General features: G+C 50.6%; 5 protein-coding genes across 5 annotated transcripts; 4 read left to right on the forward strand and 1 right to left on the reverse strand.

Moving 5' to 3' along the window:
- Nucleotides 1-361: 361 nt before the first annotated feature.
- On the forward strand, nucleotides 362-2730 carry N7473_005687 (uncharacterized protein). Its single transcript, XM_057151627.1, has 2 exons — nucleotides 362-972; nucleotides 1046-2730. The coding sequence occupies exons 1-2, from the start codon at nucleotides 583-585 to the stop codon at nucleotides 2192-2194; spliced, it is 1539 nt and encodes a 512-aa protein (XP_057009432.1). The 5' UTR covers nucleotides 362-582; the 3' UTR covers nucleotides 2195-2730.
- A 2031-nt stretch (nucleotides 2731-4761) lies between these two features.
- Nucleotides 4762-8893, forward strand: N7473_005688 (SKI complex RNA helicase subunit SKI2; the record flags this gene model as incomplete). The annotated part of the gene is made up of 5 exons (XM_057151628.1): nucleotides 4762-5003; nucleotides 5060-7574; nucleotides 7632-7911; nucleotides 7965-8152; nucleotides 8213-8893. 5 exons carry the CDS (start codon nucleotides 4762-4764, stop codon nucleotides 8891-8893), a joined length of 3906 nt encoding a protein of 1301 aa, XP_057009433.1.
- Nucleotides 8894-9426: 533 nt separating this feature from the next.
- N7473_005689 (putative nonsense-mediated mRNA decay protein (Nmd5)) lies at nucleotides 9427-12993 on the forward strand (the record flags this gene model as incomplete). The annotated part of the gene is made up of 7 exons (XM_057151629.1): nucleotides 9427-9516; nucleotides 9587-9665; nucleotides 9741-10201; nucleotides 10275-10459; nucleotides 10545-12415; nucleotides 12472-12765; nucleotides 12821-12993. The coding sequence occupies 7 exons, from the start codon at nucleotides 9427-9429 to the stop codon at nucleotides 12991-12993; spliced, it is 3153 nt and encodes a 1050-aa protein (XP_057009434.1).
- Nucleotides 12994-13627: 634 nt separating this feature from the next.
- Nucleotides 13628-14126, forward strand: N7473_005690 (uncharacterized protein; the record flags this gene model as incomplete). The annotated part of the gene is made up of 3 exons (XM_057151630.1): nucleotides 13628-13661; nucleotides 13752-13786; nucleotides 13860-14126. 3 exons carry the CDS (start codon nucleotides 13628-13630, stop codon nucleotides 14124-14126), a joined length of 336 nt encoding a protein of 111 aa, XP_057009435.1.
- A 194-nt stretch (nucleotides 14127-14320) lies between these two features.
- On the reverse strand, nucleotides 14321-15633 carry vip1 (putative actin cytoskeleton protein (VIP1)). Its single transcript, XM_057151631.1, has 3 exons — nucleotides 15481-15633; nucleotides 15302-15388; nucleotides 14321-15204 (listed from the first exon to the last, which is right to left on the reverse strand). Exons 1-3 carry the CDS (start codon nucleotides 15561-15563, stop codon nucleotides 14574-14576), a joined length of 801 nt encoding a protein of 266 aa, XP_057009436.1. The 5' UTR covers nucleotides 15564-15633; the 3' UTR covers nucleotides 14321-14573.
- Between the last annotated feature and the right edge of the window lie 1166 nt (nucleotides 15634-16799).

A 16799-nucleotide genomic window follows, 5' to 3' on the forward strand; every position in this document is an offset into this window, starting at 1 on the left:
GCTGTTGGGCTTGTTCAGCTGGGCCTCCAGTACTTAACTTAGTATTCTCGTACAGTACTAGGCCTATGGGCGATCCCCTTACTTCGCCGTTACGGGAAATTTCACGATAACGGGGATGCAGCCCCAGGGTCGCGCTAGTGGACATTGCCATTTCTTATTTTTCTTTTTACTATTATTATCAAGATTTGAATGGATGGCTTGTTCGATGGGGACGTCTGGATGTCAATCCTTTCCTAACCGTCGACCCATAGATCGGAAAATGGGGCTTTTTTCTTCTGTCGATTCTGGTTCTCATTGCCCACACCCAGTCCTGGTTTTTTACTTCTTTTTTTTCTTTTCGGTACTCTATCTCCATCTTTCTCTCCAACCCTGTCCCTGGCACGTTTTCTGATTCACTATCACGACTTTTTCTAGCTCTGCAGAGCTTTTCTCTCTAATAGCTCTCCATCTTTGTAATTAAGGGCTCGAAACAAGCAACGAGGGGAAAGCCAAAAAAAGGGAAAGAAAACAAAAACACTCTTGCACATCACAGAAGCATACAGAGGCACGGAAACCTCTTCATAATCAACGAGAGACATCGTCATGACTGCTGCACCTCCGGTGCCTCACGCTGTCCCTGAGGGCCTCAATGGGGCTCCCGGTCATCTCGCTCACAGTCTGCCTCGGTATCAAGCTATCGCCATGAATCCCAATCCGCCTACTCATCCACCAATGCCCCCGCCAGACCAAATGGTTCAAAATCATCACTTTCGTCACTATCCACCGCCATCTTTGCACGACCCTCATGCCGGTCCGCCTCCCCCACCACCACCAGCGGCCTTGTCGTCTCTAGATCAGATCGAAGCTCGCTTGCGTCAATTGGAACACGAGGAAATGAACCGGATGGCAGCTCGGCATCACCTCCTTGCAGTGCGCAAGCGTGAAGATGAGGAATTCCGGAGAATGACTGAGAGCGCCGAGGCTGAGGAGGAGGTATGTGATAGTATACTTCAAGATTCTTGAAGCGTGTGCGCGAGCGGGTCGAATACTAATTGCAATCTTGCAGGATCTCCGAAGACAACGCAAGAGGATTAAGAGGGAGTCGATGGGCCTTGGACCGAACCAGACAATGGACTCGCCGCCGATGCGGCCAACACCACCACGCCGATTGTCCGAGACGAGTGCGGCTACGACTTTGGCATTTTTCAAGCAGCAGAGTCCTCCAGAGCCTCGTCAAACACCGTTACCACCTGTATCACGCACACCACAACCTCCACCTATGCCTCAATCTATGCCTCAACCTACTCATATGCATCCTCAACCTCATCACGCTCCTCCACCTCCACCTCCACCTCCCCAAGCTCAGCACCCACAACATCCGCATGCCCACCAACATCAACACCAGCACCAACACCAGCACCAACATCAACACCAACATCAGCATCAGCATCCAACTAACCCCCACGATGCAATCAACGGCGCAGGATCCATCCGGCGCAAACAAAAGTACACAATCAAGAACGTCGAGGCATGGGGCGAACGTCACGGCCGCCCAGCAGCACACGATCCTTCCGGCCGCGCTCTATGGAAGCGTCCTTCAGACGGGAGTCTGGTCTATTTAACTTGCCCGATCCCTGGCTGCGGAAAATCCGACTTTGTCACGCTGCACGGCTTCATGTGCCACTTGACGAAGAAGCACAAGGACCGCACGCTGGGCAGCCAATCGCGCGCGCTCGAGATGTGCGGTCTCGTCTACGACCCGAATTCGCCTTTGCCTCCAGTGCAGGCTTCTCATCGCGGTTCGATGGAAGATAGCCCAATGGACGGGGGCCACGATGACGAAGGCCATGACCCCGAGCTCGACTCCGAGCCTGAGGATAGCGAAGAGCCCCGCGACGAAATCTATCGAGTCAAGACCGAGGTGTCAGAACGGTCTCTTCATGACCCAGAAGATACACCCGTCTCGCAAGATGCCTCGCCTATACCGTCTAAACCAGTCATGAACGCCTCGATCAAGCAATCGATCTCGTCCATCATCGACCGTACCCCAGAATCCGAGCCCCGGGAAGCATTGGCGTCATTGACACCTTCTGAACCTATCTCGCAAGGCCCAACGCTCGCCTCCATGGAACAGTCTATTCCTGCAAAGCGGAAATACGAGTACTCGCCCGAGAAGGAGAATGCAGAGCCGAAGGAGGGCTCTGCGACGGAGTAGAGCTTGTTTTATTTTTTTGTTAATATCGATATCCATCGGCAGTACAGTTGAATCTGTTGATTTCATATCACATTTTGTTCTGTCCAGGCTGTACAGTCTATTCGAAACTAATAAGGCCTCTCTCGAAGAGAAGCCTGTCACATCTACCCAACCACTCCTATTTTCATTCTCAATCATCTTCAGCATGTCGTTTGTATTGTTCATATCAAACAGTCCATCATTGCATTGATCTCGATGTCGTTCTTTCTTCTTTCAATACCCTTTTCTTGCCTTGTTCTTTCATTTTGTTTTCATTATCATATCCTTATATTTCGTGTCTCCGTGCCCCTCGCAGGGACTCGTGTCTTATCTTTCAAGCCCTTTTCTTGGACCCTTTACTTCTGGTTGATAATAATGTCTTCGACGCTGTTTGTCTACTGGCGTGTTGCATTCGCATTCGCATGTCTTGGGGTGTTAGATTAGTGGATCGTGGATCTCACCCTTTCATTTGTCCATATCTAATTGCATGCTGAGCTTACTTGTGAATGATATACGAGGTTGTGGATGTGAATAGGTTCTGAAACTCCTTCCTTGTATTATTTTTAGATAGGCTAGTAAACAATAACTTTACATCTGGGCCTGAATTGACCATCTCCTTGATCAATTTCTGTTTCAGCTAATTGCTGGAGTTGCTGATGACATTTGGTATGGTTCATATGTGGATCTTGGCCACTGTTCCATGCGATGTTGTAGTTCCCTGTCTTCACAATGGCCTTCGCCAGCTACTCTCAGAACATATCCACTCGGTTCCTTCAATAGCAGTAGAATTGTCGTCTATGGTCAGGAAGCATGTCGACCTCAGCGGCCCTCGCTATGATATCTTTCCGTGCAAGAAGAGCCTTCATGAGAAAGGCATGTTAAATGAAGAGCATATCCAACAAGAAGGGAGCAGCGACAACCAGCGTTATTCCACCTTCGAAACACCTTTGTATCAATATCCACTGCTCTCGTCCAGGATACCCGAGTGAAGCGTACCTCCACAGACGAACTTGAGTCCTGAGGTACATGAGTTTTGTGCACGCTTAGTAGAGTACCGAATGTGCAATGAAGGGGCTGGTCGAGGATCTTCGCAAGTTATTATTTGCCTTGAACATTGCACAGCAGATTGTAAACAGTTGGCCCTGAGAATGGTCCTCTTTATGGCTGGCATGGCGGCACTTGGCAGTAAGATCCGAATGCTGATATCTTTCATTGAGGAATCTTGGTGACAGAGGCCAAGTGTTTCGGAAGTCGGTCTTCAACGTGCCCCGCTTGGGATATGCGTTCTGCCAGGTTTGTGAGAAGATGCTTTTTGCCTCGGCCGCGATTTTGAGAAGATTTGTTTCTCGAGAAAAATGGAGTATAATGAATGGATATACCGAAGCACGATGCGCGATGCTTGACATAAATACATCATAAGGTATTGAATGAGTTCACGCATGTATTCGCGGGGTTGGAGATGAAGTCGTTGGACCTGCAGGATTTCAGTAGGTTAGAGCACGAAGAACGCTTTATTGCCGAGAGCAGGACTTCATCAGGGATACATGAGGATGGATTTGGACATAAACATACCAAAGCTTTGAGGAGGAAGATGATAATTCACCCATACCCTCGATGTGCTCCATTTATACTCTCAATATATCCACTGTTGGTGGGGTTGGGCGTCTGATAAGCCTGTGTCTCTTTGACAGAGGAGGGATTCATGTTAAGTAAGGTTCTTCTCAAGGTCGCTCGGCGTTGAAACCGGGAGAGAAGGGTGCTTTTTGACCGCCGACGAAGATGGCCGCATTCAAAGACTCGACAGCCACTACCAAAAAGACGGGCCGCTTTGGATAGCTGACTGACATGTCAAGTCCAAGCTCTCGTTGAGAGAGCTTGAAGTCTCCTGGAGAGCCGAGTGTCTTCAAAATTTCACGAAAATGAGAAAGTGGACCTCTCCAAACTTCAAAACGTTATAGTTGTGATATATACTAATGGAATCAGGAAGCAGACAAAGAAGATTTGTTGACGAGAGATGTGTAGGAAGCGAAGTTGGCGGGGATTTTGGAGATCTAAATAGTGGAGCGTCATGTGATTTTACGAATCAGAATAACAAACAATATACAAATGGAATCTGTGCCTGAGAATACAAGGAATCTATTTGAAGGCCGTAGGGAAAGTCTTTTACTGTAGGTATACATCATATCACCGCTTGGATATACCCGCCTACGCTTCACCGCCAACACCTCACCGCCCTACACTACGTCAATATCCGGGACAAAACTGCCCATCTATACCGCCCTCACGAAGCTGCCGCGGGGAGCTTTTGGCATTCGTGCTCAAATTCCATGGCTTTGTTTCTCTCGTGCTGAATTCCCTCTGTCGAGAAAATATCACTGCGACTTTGGTCAAGTTGCTATTGCAATACCTCTCGAGGGACCAGGGCACGTATTCCCACCTTGTCATCATCAAAGCCACACACCAAAGTGGGGTGGACCGTCACTACCGAGCTGAACATCGAGAAACCCAAGGAAGACCATTTGCAACCCATTGGTCTATCCTCCTTGAGAATGGCGGAGTCACTCGCTACTGCTATGGAGCAGCTGAGGCTGACAGCCCAGGATGTGAATCCAGATTTGATCCAATCTCGACTGGAGACTCCGCTCGCTGAGCCAGACAAAAACACACAAGCCAGTACCAGACCTCGCAAGCAGGCGGCCAAGAGTGGAAGTGAGCTATTGGCAGAGTTGGAGGCTGAGTTCTTGACACCGTCTTCCAAGTTCAGCTCCAATTGGCTCAATCAGTTGCAGAAGTATCGACCCTCATGTCCGTGGCTACTATCGAAACTCAGCTAATGACTTTCTTTAGGCGATGGGACGTACCTGCAGATACCACGGACCTCTTCGAGATAGCCCCGACACAGACACGAACGGTCACTCGATTTACACGAGAAGGATTGGAAGGACGGGTGACAGGCTACCATGAAGTGACGATTCCCGCAACGAGTGATACCGCCAAGAACTCGACTTCTCTCCTCCGTCGTCCTGCTGGTCGTGCAGAATTCGTTAGGGGTGCGGCCGGATTCTTCCCGTTCGCACCTGGTGGCTTGGATGCGGTCGAGGCTCTCGCTGAAATGGAGGCTGATGCCATGACTACGGAGCAATCACGCACTCACGGAAAGAAAGCTGGCCTCGATCGAATTATCAACTTTGGATCCGAGGGCGGTCTCTTGACAACCCCTCCTGGCTTTGAGCGTGGTCACACATTTGCGGAGGCAAAGTCCAAGGAGGCTGCAGAGGGCGATGAGGAAGTCGAGCATGCTCTTCTTCAAGAGGAAAGCAATCTCGAAATTGAAAAGCCTGAAACTACGCCCGAGGCCGATGAAACCGCCGATGGTGGTGCTGAAGATGAACTCAGTGACTCGGAAGAAGAGGACATCGATGCTCTATTGCCAGTTGAATTCCCAGCCCTCGAACCGCGCAATCAACTCCTTGCAGGCATTCAAAAGCAGAAAGGAAGGGAGTGGGCCCATGTCGTCGATGTGAACAAGGAAATTACCAACTTCAGCGATCTGGTTCCGGATATGGCCAGAGAATGGCCATTCGAGCTGGACACCTTCCAGAAAGAAGCTGTGTATCATCTTGAGAATGGCGACTCAGTATTTGTGGCTGCTCACACCTCCGCTGGCAAGACAGTCGTGGCTGAATATGCCATCGCGCTGGCAAATAAACACATGACAAAGGCCATCTACACCTCTCCCATCAAAGCACTGAGCAATCAGAAATATCGTGATTTCAGAACAACGTTCGATGATGTCGGTATTCTCACGGGTGATGTCCAAATCAACCCCGAGGCCAGCTGTGTGATTATGACCACCGAGATTCTTCGAAGTATGCTGTACCGAGGCGCCGATCTCATCCGTGATGTTGAATTTGTCATCTTTGACGAGGTGCATTATGTCAATGATCTCGAAAGAGGAGTGGTCTGGGAGGAAGTTATCATCATGCTTCCGGAGCATGTCACCCTCATTCTTCTCTCCGCCACTGTTCCCAACACCTACGAGTTCGCGTCCTGGGTTGGTCGCACGAAGAAGAAGGATATCTACGTGATTTCAACGCCCAAGCGGCCCGTGCCATTGGAGCACTATCTGTGGGCTGGCAAGGAAAAGTTCAAGATTGTCGACTCCAACAAGCGATTCATTGAAGGGGGTTGGAAGAAGGCAAACGATGTCCTGTCGGGCAAAGATGTTAGAGCCAAAAAGGAAGCTGAAGCTCAGGCTCAGGCTCAGGCTCAACGCGGTGGACCCCAAGGACGAGGGCGCGGACGCGGACAGGATGGAGGCAGAGGAGCCCCTCGAGGCGGACAACGTGGAGGTGGAGGAAGAGGGCAAGGAGGTGGGCGTGGACAACCTTCTAATCGTGGCACGGGTAACATCGCTCGTACTGGCCGTGGAGGTGGTCGGCAATCCGCTGCCCAGGATAAGAATACTTGGGTCCACCTCGTGTCACACCTTCGCAAGGAAGATCTGCTTCCAGGCTGTGTTTTCGTCTTTTCAAAGAAACGATGTGAGGAGAATGCGGACTCTCTCAGCAACCAAGACTTCTGTAACGCGACAGAAAAGAGCTTGATCCACATGATGATCGAGAAGTCGCTCACCCGCCTCAAGCCGGAGGACCGAACCCTACCTCAAATCCTCCGGTTGCGCGAACTGCTCAGCAGAGGTGTTGCCGTGCACCACGGAGGTCTTCTTCCAATCATGAAGGAGATTGTCGAAATTCTCTTTGCAAAATCCTTAGTCAAGGTTCTCTTTGCCACGGAGACGTTCGCCATGGGTCTGAATTTGCCAACCCGAACAGTGGTTTTCTCCGGATTCCGCAAGCACGACGGGAAAGGCTTCCGAGACCTGCTGCCTGGAGAGTACACTCAGATGGCAGGACGTGCCGGACGCAGAGGTCTCGACACTGTGGGCTATGTGCTCATCACGAATAGTGGCAAGGAAGAGGCTCCGCCCGCCGGGGCTTTGAAGAAGATGATTCTCGGCGATCCAACCAAGCTCCGATCCCAATTCCGACTCACCTACAACATGATTCTCAACCTTCTCCGAGTAGAGGCTCTTAAGATCGAAGAGATGATCAAGAGGAGTTTCAGTGAGAATGCCACTCAAGCCCTGCTACCGGAACATGAAAAACAAGTCCAGCTCTCCGAGGCCAGCTTGGAGAAGATCAAGCGGCCGCCTTGTGAGATCTGCGACGTTGATCTTGCTGCCTGCCACGCGGCTGCAATGGAGTACGAGAGACTCACTGCAGAGTTACACAGCGGTCTGCCCACAACTCCCGCTGGTAAACGACTCTTTGAAGTTAAGAAGCTCGTTGTGTATCGAAAGGTATGTTTTGTTTGAGTATGAAGTTTATACATTGGAGAAGTACTGATTGTGCTCTAGGATGGATTACGCACTGCTGGAGTAATCACCAAAGAGGGTGTCACCACTGGCACCATGCCTTGCATCACTGTACTTGAAATTGGCACCGTCTACAACCGGCGTCATCCCAGTGATATTCTTCCATTCCTTCCCAAGTTCCGTCCCTATTTCCAGGAATTGCCATCCAACGGCGCCTCTATGCACCTCAAGATTTGCAAGATCCCGGTGTCGGACGTTGAATGTATCACTACCACAAGATGCAAGGCTGGTGGACCAATTTGGTATTTGAACATTAAGAAAGGTGAGTGTTTGATCCTATTTAGGTTGACAAACTGAGCTAACTATGAAAAACAGAAGCGGTAAAGTTTGCAGAGAAAGAGCTAACCAAATTCACTTCATCCTGGCTTAGTGATCGATGGAACGAGATTGATTGGGTCCGCATCAAGGAGTTGCAGTCGCGGGACATCATCGATCAGCGGAAGGCTCAGGCGCAGTTCATCCAGTCGTGCCACTGCCTGCGATGCCCCAAATTTATGGACCACGTGAGTGACAGACCCAAAGTGGGGACACCTCGTGGCATATGCTAACTTTATCTCCTCCAGTTCGAAATGCAACATGACGAATGGCAAGTGAAGGAAAACATCTCGCAATTGAAGCAGTTGATGTCAGATCAAAACCTCCAACTCCTTCCGGACTATGAACAGCGTATTCAAGTCTTGCGAGACCTCGGCTTTGTGGACGACCAGTCCCGTGTGCAATTGAAGGGCAAGGTGGCTTGCGAAATCCATTCCGCCGACGAACTGGTCTTGACGGAGCTGGTCCTTGAGAACGTTCTCGCCGAATACGAGCCGGAAGAAATCGTTGCGCTTCTTTCGGCATTCGTGTTCCAGGAGAAGACTGATAGTACTCCAACCCTCACCCCTCGATTGCAAAAGGGCCAGGAAGCCATTATTCGCATTTCGGAGAAGGTCAACAACTATCAGGTCTTGCACCAAGTCATTCAGTCTAGCGAAGACTCCAATGATTTTGCCAGCTCGCCTCGATTCGGTCTTGCTGAGGTGGTCTACGAGTGGGCCAAGGGCATGTCTTTCAACCGCATTACCGATCTCACTGATGTGATGGAGGGTACCATTGTCCGAACGATTACTCGGCTGGATGAAACTTGTCGCGAGGTCAAGAATGCGGCCAAACTGGTTGGCGATCCATCGCTGTATACCAAGATGCAGCAAGCGCAGGAGCTGATCAAGCGCGATGTTATTTTCGCAGCCTCCCTCTACATGTAGAGGACGGCGTGGGCCTGTCATCCAAAGGTGGCGGATTTGTGTTAGTATTCTCTGTCTGACTATTGGGCAGCGTGATGCTATCGCGTCGTTCATGATAGAGTTGATGATATTTTTCTGAGAGTAGAACCAATGTAATGAGTATGAAATGTAAAAAAAAAATCAAATAAAACAGAGTTACTCCAAAGCCTTTTACCTCGTAAAAAAAAAGCATGGCAAAGTTGTTGAACTTTAACCGGGCGGGCGGCTGGAGTATACAAAATCAGTTGTGCGGCCGTTGATTAGCTGCGGGGCGACCGCCCGCGAAAATCCCAGAAGAATAATTCCTCCCACCCTCTCTAACACTTTTTTCGACCTCCACCTCCTCCTTCGCCTTGGGCTTATTCGTCCTTTGCACCCCTCTCGAACCTCCCTACCTCCCTCTCGTCTCCTCTCGTCGGCGCCGGTCCGTTTCCCCCGGGGTTTTCTTCTTGCGTGGAGTTACTTTTTTTCTATCTGTGATATTTGGCGCTGGGGTGCCCAGGTGGTGCGAAAACATGGACGTTACGGCTCTCCGAGACCGTATCCAGTCGACTCTAGACCCGAACACGAGCACTCGTCAGCAGGCCGAGTTGGACTTGAAATATGTATGTTTGTTGCTGTTCCTGGTCGAGGGGCCGTTGCCGTGAGACTTACACCCCGTCTTCCCCTCTCTAGGCCGAGCCACAGCCCGGATTTGTCAATGCGCTGCTAGACATTCTGCAGTCTGAGCAGAACAATGCTGTTCAGCTGTCTGGTAAGTGACTCAATGAGTCTCTGTTTCGGTGCCACCAAGGCTGGTGTCTAACCTGCCCCGCTTTCTTCTCTCTAGCCGGTGTCTACCTCAAGAACCGTATCAGCCGCGGATGGGCCCCCGTCGAAGACAACCCGCAACGTGCTCCCATCCCTGAGGCTGAGAAGCCGAGTTTCCGCGAGCGTCTGATCCCTGCTCTGGCCTCGACGCCGCCCAATGTTCGCGCTCAGCTGGTCCCGCTCCTCCAGAAGATCCTCCAGAACGACTTCCCCGAGAAGTGGCCTGGTTTCCTTGATCTTACTCTTCAGCTCCTTGGCACGAACGATGCGAACACAGTCTACGCCGGCTTGCAGTGCCTTCTGGCCATCTGCCGCGTGTATAGGTTCAAGGCCGGCGAGAAGCGAGAGGAGTTCGATAAGATTGTGGAGCACTCGTTCCCCCAGCTGCTCAGCATTGGACAGAGGTTGGTTGATGAGGAGAGTTTGGAGGCTGCTGAGATGCTCCGCATTGTGGTGAAGGCTTACAAGCACGCCATCTACGTAGGTGACCCGCGCAACGCTAAACAGGCATCGTATGCAAGAAGCTGACACTGATTGTTTTGTTTTTCTCCAGTTCGAGCTCTCTCCAGCTCTGCAGACTCACCAGGCTACTGTGGACTGGTGCACATTGTTCCTTAGAATCATCTCCAAGATTCCTCCCGCCAACGCTATGGCGGAGTCGAAGGAAGAGCGCGAGTTGAACCACTGGTGGAAGTGCAAGAAGTGGTCATACGCCAACTTGAACCGTCTTTTCATCAGGTAAGATGCGCGCGCTACCCTTTTTCTGCGCTCACTCGTCGCAAAAAGGTCATGCTACTGACACGCGAGTTTTCACCCCCACTAGATACGGCAACCCCACCACGATTACGAAATCCTCCATTCCCGATTATACACCGTACGCGAAGACCTTCATTTCCACCTTTGCCCCCGAAATTCTCAAGGGCTACCTGCAGGAGATCGACAAGTGGGTGTCCAAGTCGCAATGGCTCAGCAACTCCGCCCTTTCCTATACTTTGGTCTTTATGGAGGAGTGCGTCAAGCCCAAGGCTATGTGGGAGCACCTGAAGCCGCACATGGACAACCTGATCGCCCACTTCGTTTTCCCAATTCTTTGCCAGTCGGATGAAGACATCGAGCTGTTTGAGGAGGACCCTTCGGAATATCTCCACCGCAAACTGAACTTCTACGAGGAAGTTTCCGCTCCCGATGTTGCGGCTACCAACTTCCTGGTTTCTTTGACCAAGAACCGCAAGAAGCAGACTTTCTCCATTCTGACTTTCGTTAACAGCGTTGTCAGCAAGTACGAATCTGCAGCGGATGACCAGAAGCAGCCCCGGGAGAAGGAAGGTGCTCTCCGAATGATCGGTTCCCTTGCATCCGTCATTTTGGGCAAGAAGAGTCCTATTGCCGACCAGGTCGAGTACTTCTTCGTCCGCCACGTTTTTCCCGAATTCCGCAGCCCCCACGGGTTCCTTCGTGCCCGTGCTTGTGACACCCTGGAGAAGTTTGAGCAGCTCGACTTCAAGGACCCGAACAACTTGATGATCATCTACCGGAACATCCTGGAGTCTATGACCGATCCCGAGCTCCCCGTTCGAGTTGAGGCCGCCCTTGCTTTGCAACCTCTGATCCGCCACGACGTTATTCGCACTTCCATGCAGCAAAACATCCCCCAGATCATGCAGCAGCTTCTTAAGCTGGCCAACGAGGTCGATGTTGATGCTCTGGCCAATGTCATGGAGGACTTTGTTGAGGTCTTCTCTGCCGAGCTGACTCCATTTGCCGTTGCCCTGAGCGAGCAGCTGCGCGACACCTACATGCGCATTGTTGGTGAGCTTTTGGAGCGGAATGCCACCAAGGCCGGTGATGATGAAGGATATGGGGACTTCCTGGATGATAAAAGCATCACCGCTCTGGGTGTCTTGCAGACCATCGGAACCCTCATTCTCACCCTGGAGAGCACTCCCGATGTGCTCCTCCACCTTGAGACTATTCTGATGCCCGTCATTAGCATCACTCTGGAGAACAAGTTGTACGATCTGTATAACGAGGTGTTTGAGATTATCGACAGCTGCACCTTCGCTTCCAAGTCGATTTCGCCTACCATGTGGCAGGCATTCGAGTTGATTCACAAGACCTTCAAGGCTGGCGCTGAGCTGTACCTGGAGGACATGCTCCCGGCCCTCGACAACTACGTCTCCTACGGCTCCGACATGCTGGTCCAGAACCCGGCCTACCTTGCTGCCGTTGTTGGCATGGTTGAGGATATCTTCCGTGACGACAAGGTTGGCGGTGTTGACCGTATCTGCGGCTGCAAGCTCGCCGAGACTCTAATGCTCAACCTCCGTGGACACATTGACCAGTACATTCCTCTCTTCATCGAGTTGGCCATGGTTGTTATCGATGCCGGTGAGGCTCGCACCAAGTCTTACCGCATCCACCTGATGGAGATGATCATCAACGCCATCTACTACAACCCGGCTCTCAGTTTGCAGGTCCTGGAAGCCAAGGGCTGGACCAACAAGTTCTTCAGCACCTGGTTCTCCAGCATTGACCAGTTCCGTCGTGTCCACGATAAGAAGCTGTCCATTGCTGCTATCAGCTCGCTTCTGACAATGAAGGCGGCTGATGTTCCCGCCAGCATCCAGCAGGGCTGGCCGAGATTGCTGCAGGGTGTTACGAGACTCTTCCAGACCTTGCCTGCCGCTCTGAAGTGTATGTTTATCCCATACATCCTTTTCCTTGAGTTATTTTGCTAACTGTTTGTACAGCGCGTGAGGATGCTACTCGGGAGTCGGACTTCACTCTCGACGACGAGGGTGATGAGGACGACGAGGAGAATGACTGGGATGGCGAGGTCGAGTGGAACGAGGAAGAGGTTGAGGAGGCTGTTGAAGGTGACATTGCCGATGAGAGCGCTGCTTATCTCGACTTCCTCAACAAGGAGGCCCAGAAGTTCAGCCAGTTTGCCGATGACGACGACGATGAGCTTGATGAGGAGAGTCTTCTTGAGACTCCTCTGGACAAGGTTGAGCCGTACGGCATGTTTAAACATGTCTTCCTGAGTACGTGATAACCCATATCCCCCGCGTCTTTGAACTTTGCTAATCCTCCTTATAGACCTCCAGTCTGAGCAACCTCAGCTCTACGAGAGCTTGACCAAGGTCCTTGGCCCCGAGGAGCAGCAGATCCTTCAGGCGGTGTTCCACGAGGCTGACGCCAAGGCGCTGGCTGCTGCTGCCAACGCCGAGGCCGCCGCTGCGGCAGGCATGCAGTCCAATGGCAACCAATAGATCTGGAAGATGGAGTGAAACACTACATCTATCCTTTTGATCGGTATTGTTCTTTTCCTACCCATCGTCACGAGACATATGCCCATTTCATGTCTTTCCTCCCAATGTTTAGATCATGCCTGTTTTCCCCGTCTATCTATCCATGTTCTGTTTTTTATTGTTTTTTTTTTTTCAATCTCGTATCATGTCTACCCTGTTGATGTGCTTGCAAAAAGTCCCCTCCCCCTTTCTAATCCACCTCCATTGCACAGATTCCCCAAAGACATCCTCCATATCATGATATACTACATCAGCCATTACCGAGTTCAGACCATGTCTTCTTTTCTGTAGTTTGTGTCTGTAGACAATGATTTTCATCAATGAGATCCAGGTAAATAGTAACGTCACTGGGATTTGTGGACGAAGGATGCTGTATAAACCACGTGACAAGTATGGAGTTGGTTTGGATGCGATGATGTCATCTCCTTGCATTCGCATCAATCGCATGCCGCATTCAACATGCAAGAACATTCAAGCTGGGACTGGCTTCTGAACTCAGCTCCCAGGAGAACCAGGAATAACAATCATAGTTCGTCCTTGTGGATCCTACAAACTTGAGTCAGCCTAAAGTCCACGTTGTGGTTCGAACGTCATCATGATGAAGTCCCCAGCTACCCGGTTTAGGACTGGTCACGTCAGCTATGTAGACATAGATACCGATCATTTTTAAAGGAGAGACTGCCAAAATCATTTTAACATTGACATCCCCATCTAACTAGTTTCATTGCTCATATCTTTGAACGAAGCTATCAAGGTACGTACGGTACACATCAAACCACAACTATCACATTCGAATCTCCGAATCTAACATAACCATCAAACCCTAGAACCCAATCCAGTCCACATTCACTCCTCAAACAACTTATTCCAAAATGTCCGCTCCTCGCGAAGGCCGCCAATCTCCCGAGCCAGAGACCCAAACTGGCGCTCAACTGCGTGATCCCCCTTCCCACGGTAAATTGGACGACAACTCGACTCGCCCAGCACCGGAGTTTTCGCACGAGAGGGCCGCCGATCAGAAGGGACCTTCATTGCCGGGGAGTAACCCTACGCATCGTCTTGAAGAGATTGAGGCAGAGAAGTTTAAGAGATGAATCAAGGGTGGGGAACTTGTGTGTGAATTTGACTTTGGGAAGGAGAAGGACGGAATGGATGAGGTTTGATGCTATTGGGGGAGGTTATATTGTATGCGATCAATTTGAATATAATGAGATTATGAATTACATGGCGTGATCATGATCTATGTAGGAAATGATGTAGTAGTGTATAACTACGAATCTAGTGAAAGTATTGCTATCATGATAATCGTATATGTTCATTCGCTCGCTCGCAATTCAGATACCAAGAACTAACTAACCGCAAAGTACGGAATCATCGCAATCATAAGCTCGTCCCAGACAACAAAGGCGAAAAGCCGCAAAACCTTTCATGGCGATCTCAGCACAAGTGGCATGTATCAATGAAAAAGCATAGACACGGAAACAGAAAATATCACGCCAGCGTGGGATAACCATCAGGTCTCAAGCAAGAAAACAAGAAAACTAAGCCTTGGGCTCGGCAGGGGCAACAACACCAGCGGGCTCAGAAGCAGGGACAGTCGCGGGGGCGACACCAGCAGCCTCGCTGGCAGCAGGGGCAACGCCCTCAGTCTCACCACCCTTGCCCTGCTTCAGATCTGCCAGACGACGAGCTTCATTGTGAATGTCGCGCACCTGCTTATCAGTCTGAACGTAGAAGTCACGCAGCTTCTGGCCGGAGGGGTGCTCGAGGGCCTTCTCGAAGTACGAGTGCAGACCGCGCCAGCCGGAAACAGCCTTATCGGAGATCTTGTAGCTATCGTCGATACCGCGAGCGCGCTCGGTGGCGTTGAACTTCTTGTCAAAGTTGGACAGGGCCGAGGTGAACTTGGTCGAGAAACCGTGCTTCTGGTCCAGAGCGATGGCCTTCTGGATAGCGCCGTCGCTCACGACGTACCCGTGCGCCAGGTACTCGGCGATAATGCGAGAGCGTGGCTTGTCCTCCTGAGCGATTTCGTGCTCTTCGTCCTTCTCGGTGGTGGATGCGCCAGCGGCTGATGCGCCGGCCAGAGTGTCGATGCTCTGCGCGGCCTCGACGTGCACGGAAGAGGTACCCAATTGAGTCTGGTCGAGCAGCAGGGCAGTCTTAGCAGCTCTGTATGAAGGGAATTTCGTATTAGTATGAAGTGGTTGGTTTGCTGTGATAAGGGGGGCTATGGTGCCATCATGAAACGCTGTGCGGGGTAGCTTACGCCTCCTTCTCGAAAGTCACACTGGCGGACTTAGGGGCATCGGCCTCAGATGAGACGGGAGTAATGGACAAGCTGGTGATCTTTCCACTGTAGGCAAGATGTTAGCGAAAAGGAATTTCTCAAAGGGTTTCTTGTTTTCGAGTTCTGAGCTCTTGCGGGGCAGGCTGGCAGCCACATACCAGAAGCTGAAGAAGTCGCGGACCTCCTTCTCGGAGGTCGTGTGCGAGATGCCAGAAACGTGAACGGTGGAAGCGCCAGACATTTCGATTAACGTGGAGTTTTGAAAGTGAGATTATTCGGGGTTGAGAAAGTTAAAGAGAGGAACAGGGAAAGAGAGCTTGGTGAGGTCAGTTATTTATTGCAAGTCTGCGCCACAGGTGACGTAGGGTTGGAGCGGCACCGCCTCATGTCATTACCCGAAGAGGCCAATCAGAATGATTCCTAGGGGAAAAGCTTCCTTCTAGGCAGAACGATTCGGATAAAACACTACTACTACTACTACTACTACTACTACTACTACTACTACTACTACTTCACCACAACGCTAGGTAACGGTGAATTTGCCGCCGAAAACCTCAAAACTTGACGCTATTTTAAGCGTCCTTTTTACCAAATTCTTGGTCATTGATTTCGCATGTGATTCATTTCAGCCCTCTGTTTACGCATGCTCCCTGAGCACTCATGGACCAGAGAGTATACATTCACTATATGCCCCTATATACACCAGATTTTGTCCGCCGGGTGGGGCTTTCCTGCCTGGGCTGCCGCCGCTATAATGAGGGCGATCAGGCTCAGGCTCAGACTCGCTGAGTAAATGTCAGCACGCGCTGATGCTCAGTGATCTGATCAGTGCAGTCATGTGATAACTCAGTGACCAATCAGGGGTGCTCAGTATCGTCGAGAGCTACTCAGCGACCGCTCAGTGATCACTCAGCCATTGCTTAGTCACCAGCCCTCATTGTCCAGTCAGAGAGCCGTACTCATTTCCTTCCAGTCCAAGTCAGACTATACCTAAAAAGGACATGCCTCATAGGGTCATCTATTTTGTGAACACTAGCGCGTAATGTGAAGTCCTTCCACCCTGGACGTCTCCATTCAATCAAAGAACTGCGCCATTAGCCCCAAGTCAAAACAAAATTGACCTGTCCTGTTCAAGATTAGGCTGTTTAAACCAGCATTTGTACTATTGTGTATCATGTCAACATGTCATGTAATCAAATATATAAAAGGAGAATTTGTCCCCTCCACTGTCTCATCACACATAACATGCATTCTTTGCTTGCAGCCGTTCCTCAAAGTCTGCTTCTTCACCTTTGAGCTCACAATCAATATCCGGTTATGGGACAAAACGGCTTTTTCTTTAAGCGCAATGAGAAGGCCAAAGAAAGGCGCCGTCTCTTACGGCAGAGGAACGGCTATATTCCTGGAGCCCACAAAGAGGAAGATGCTATTCGAAATAAAGATAGGAAACTTCCAAGAACCAAAGTATTACACTAAC

Source organism: Penicillium subrubescens, assembly GCF_028828155.1.
Source record: "Penicillium subrubescens strain IBT 31985 chromosome Unknown utg000004l_segment0_segment0, whole genome shotgun sequence".
Taxonomy (NCBI): Eukaryota; Fungi; Ascomycota; class Eurotiomycetes; order Eurotiales; family Aspergillaceae; genus Penicillium; species Penicillium subrubescens.

Bases quoted from the DNA above. Each gene is read 5' to 3' on its own strand.
- N7473_005687 (XM_057151627.1), top strand. From the start codon at position 583: ATGACTGCTGCACCTCCGGTGCCTCACGCTGTCCCTGAGGGCCTCAAT. The intron at 973-1,045 runs GTATGTGATAGT...GCAATCTTGCAG, and splicing joins GCGCCGAGGCTGAGGAGGAG to GATCTCCGAAGACAACGCAA.
- vip1 (XM_057151631.1), bottom strand. From the start codon at position 15,563: ATGTCTGGCGCTTCCACCGTTCACGTTTCTGGCATCTCGCACACGACC. The intron at 15,389-15,480 runs GTATGTGGCTGC...TCTTGCCTACAG, and splicing joins CGCGACTTCTTCAGCTTCTG to TGGAAAGATCACCAGCTTGT. The intron at 15,205-15,301 runs GTAAGCTACCCC...CCCTTCATACAG, and splicing joins GTGACTTTCGAGAAGGAGGC to AGCTGCTAAGACTGCCCTGC.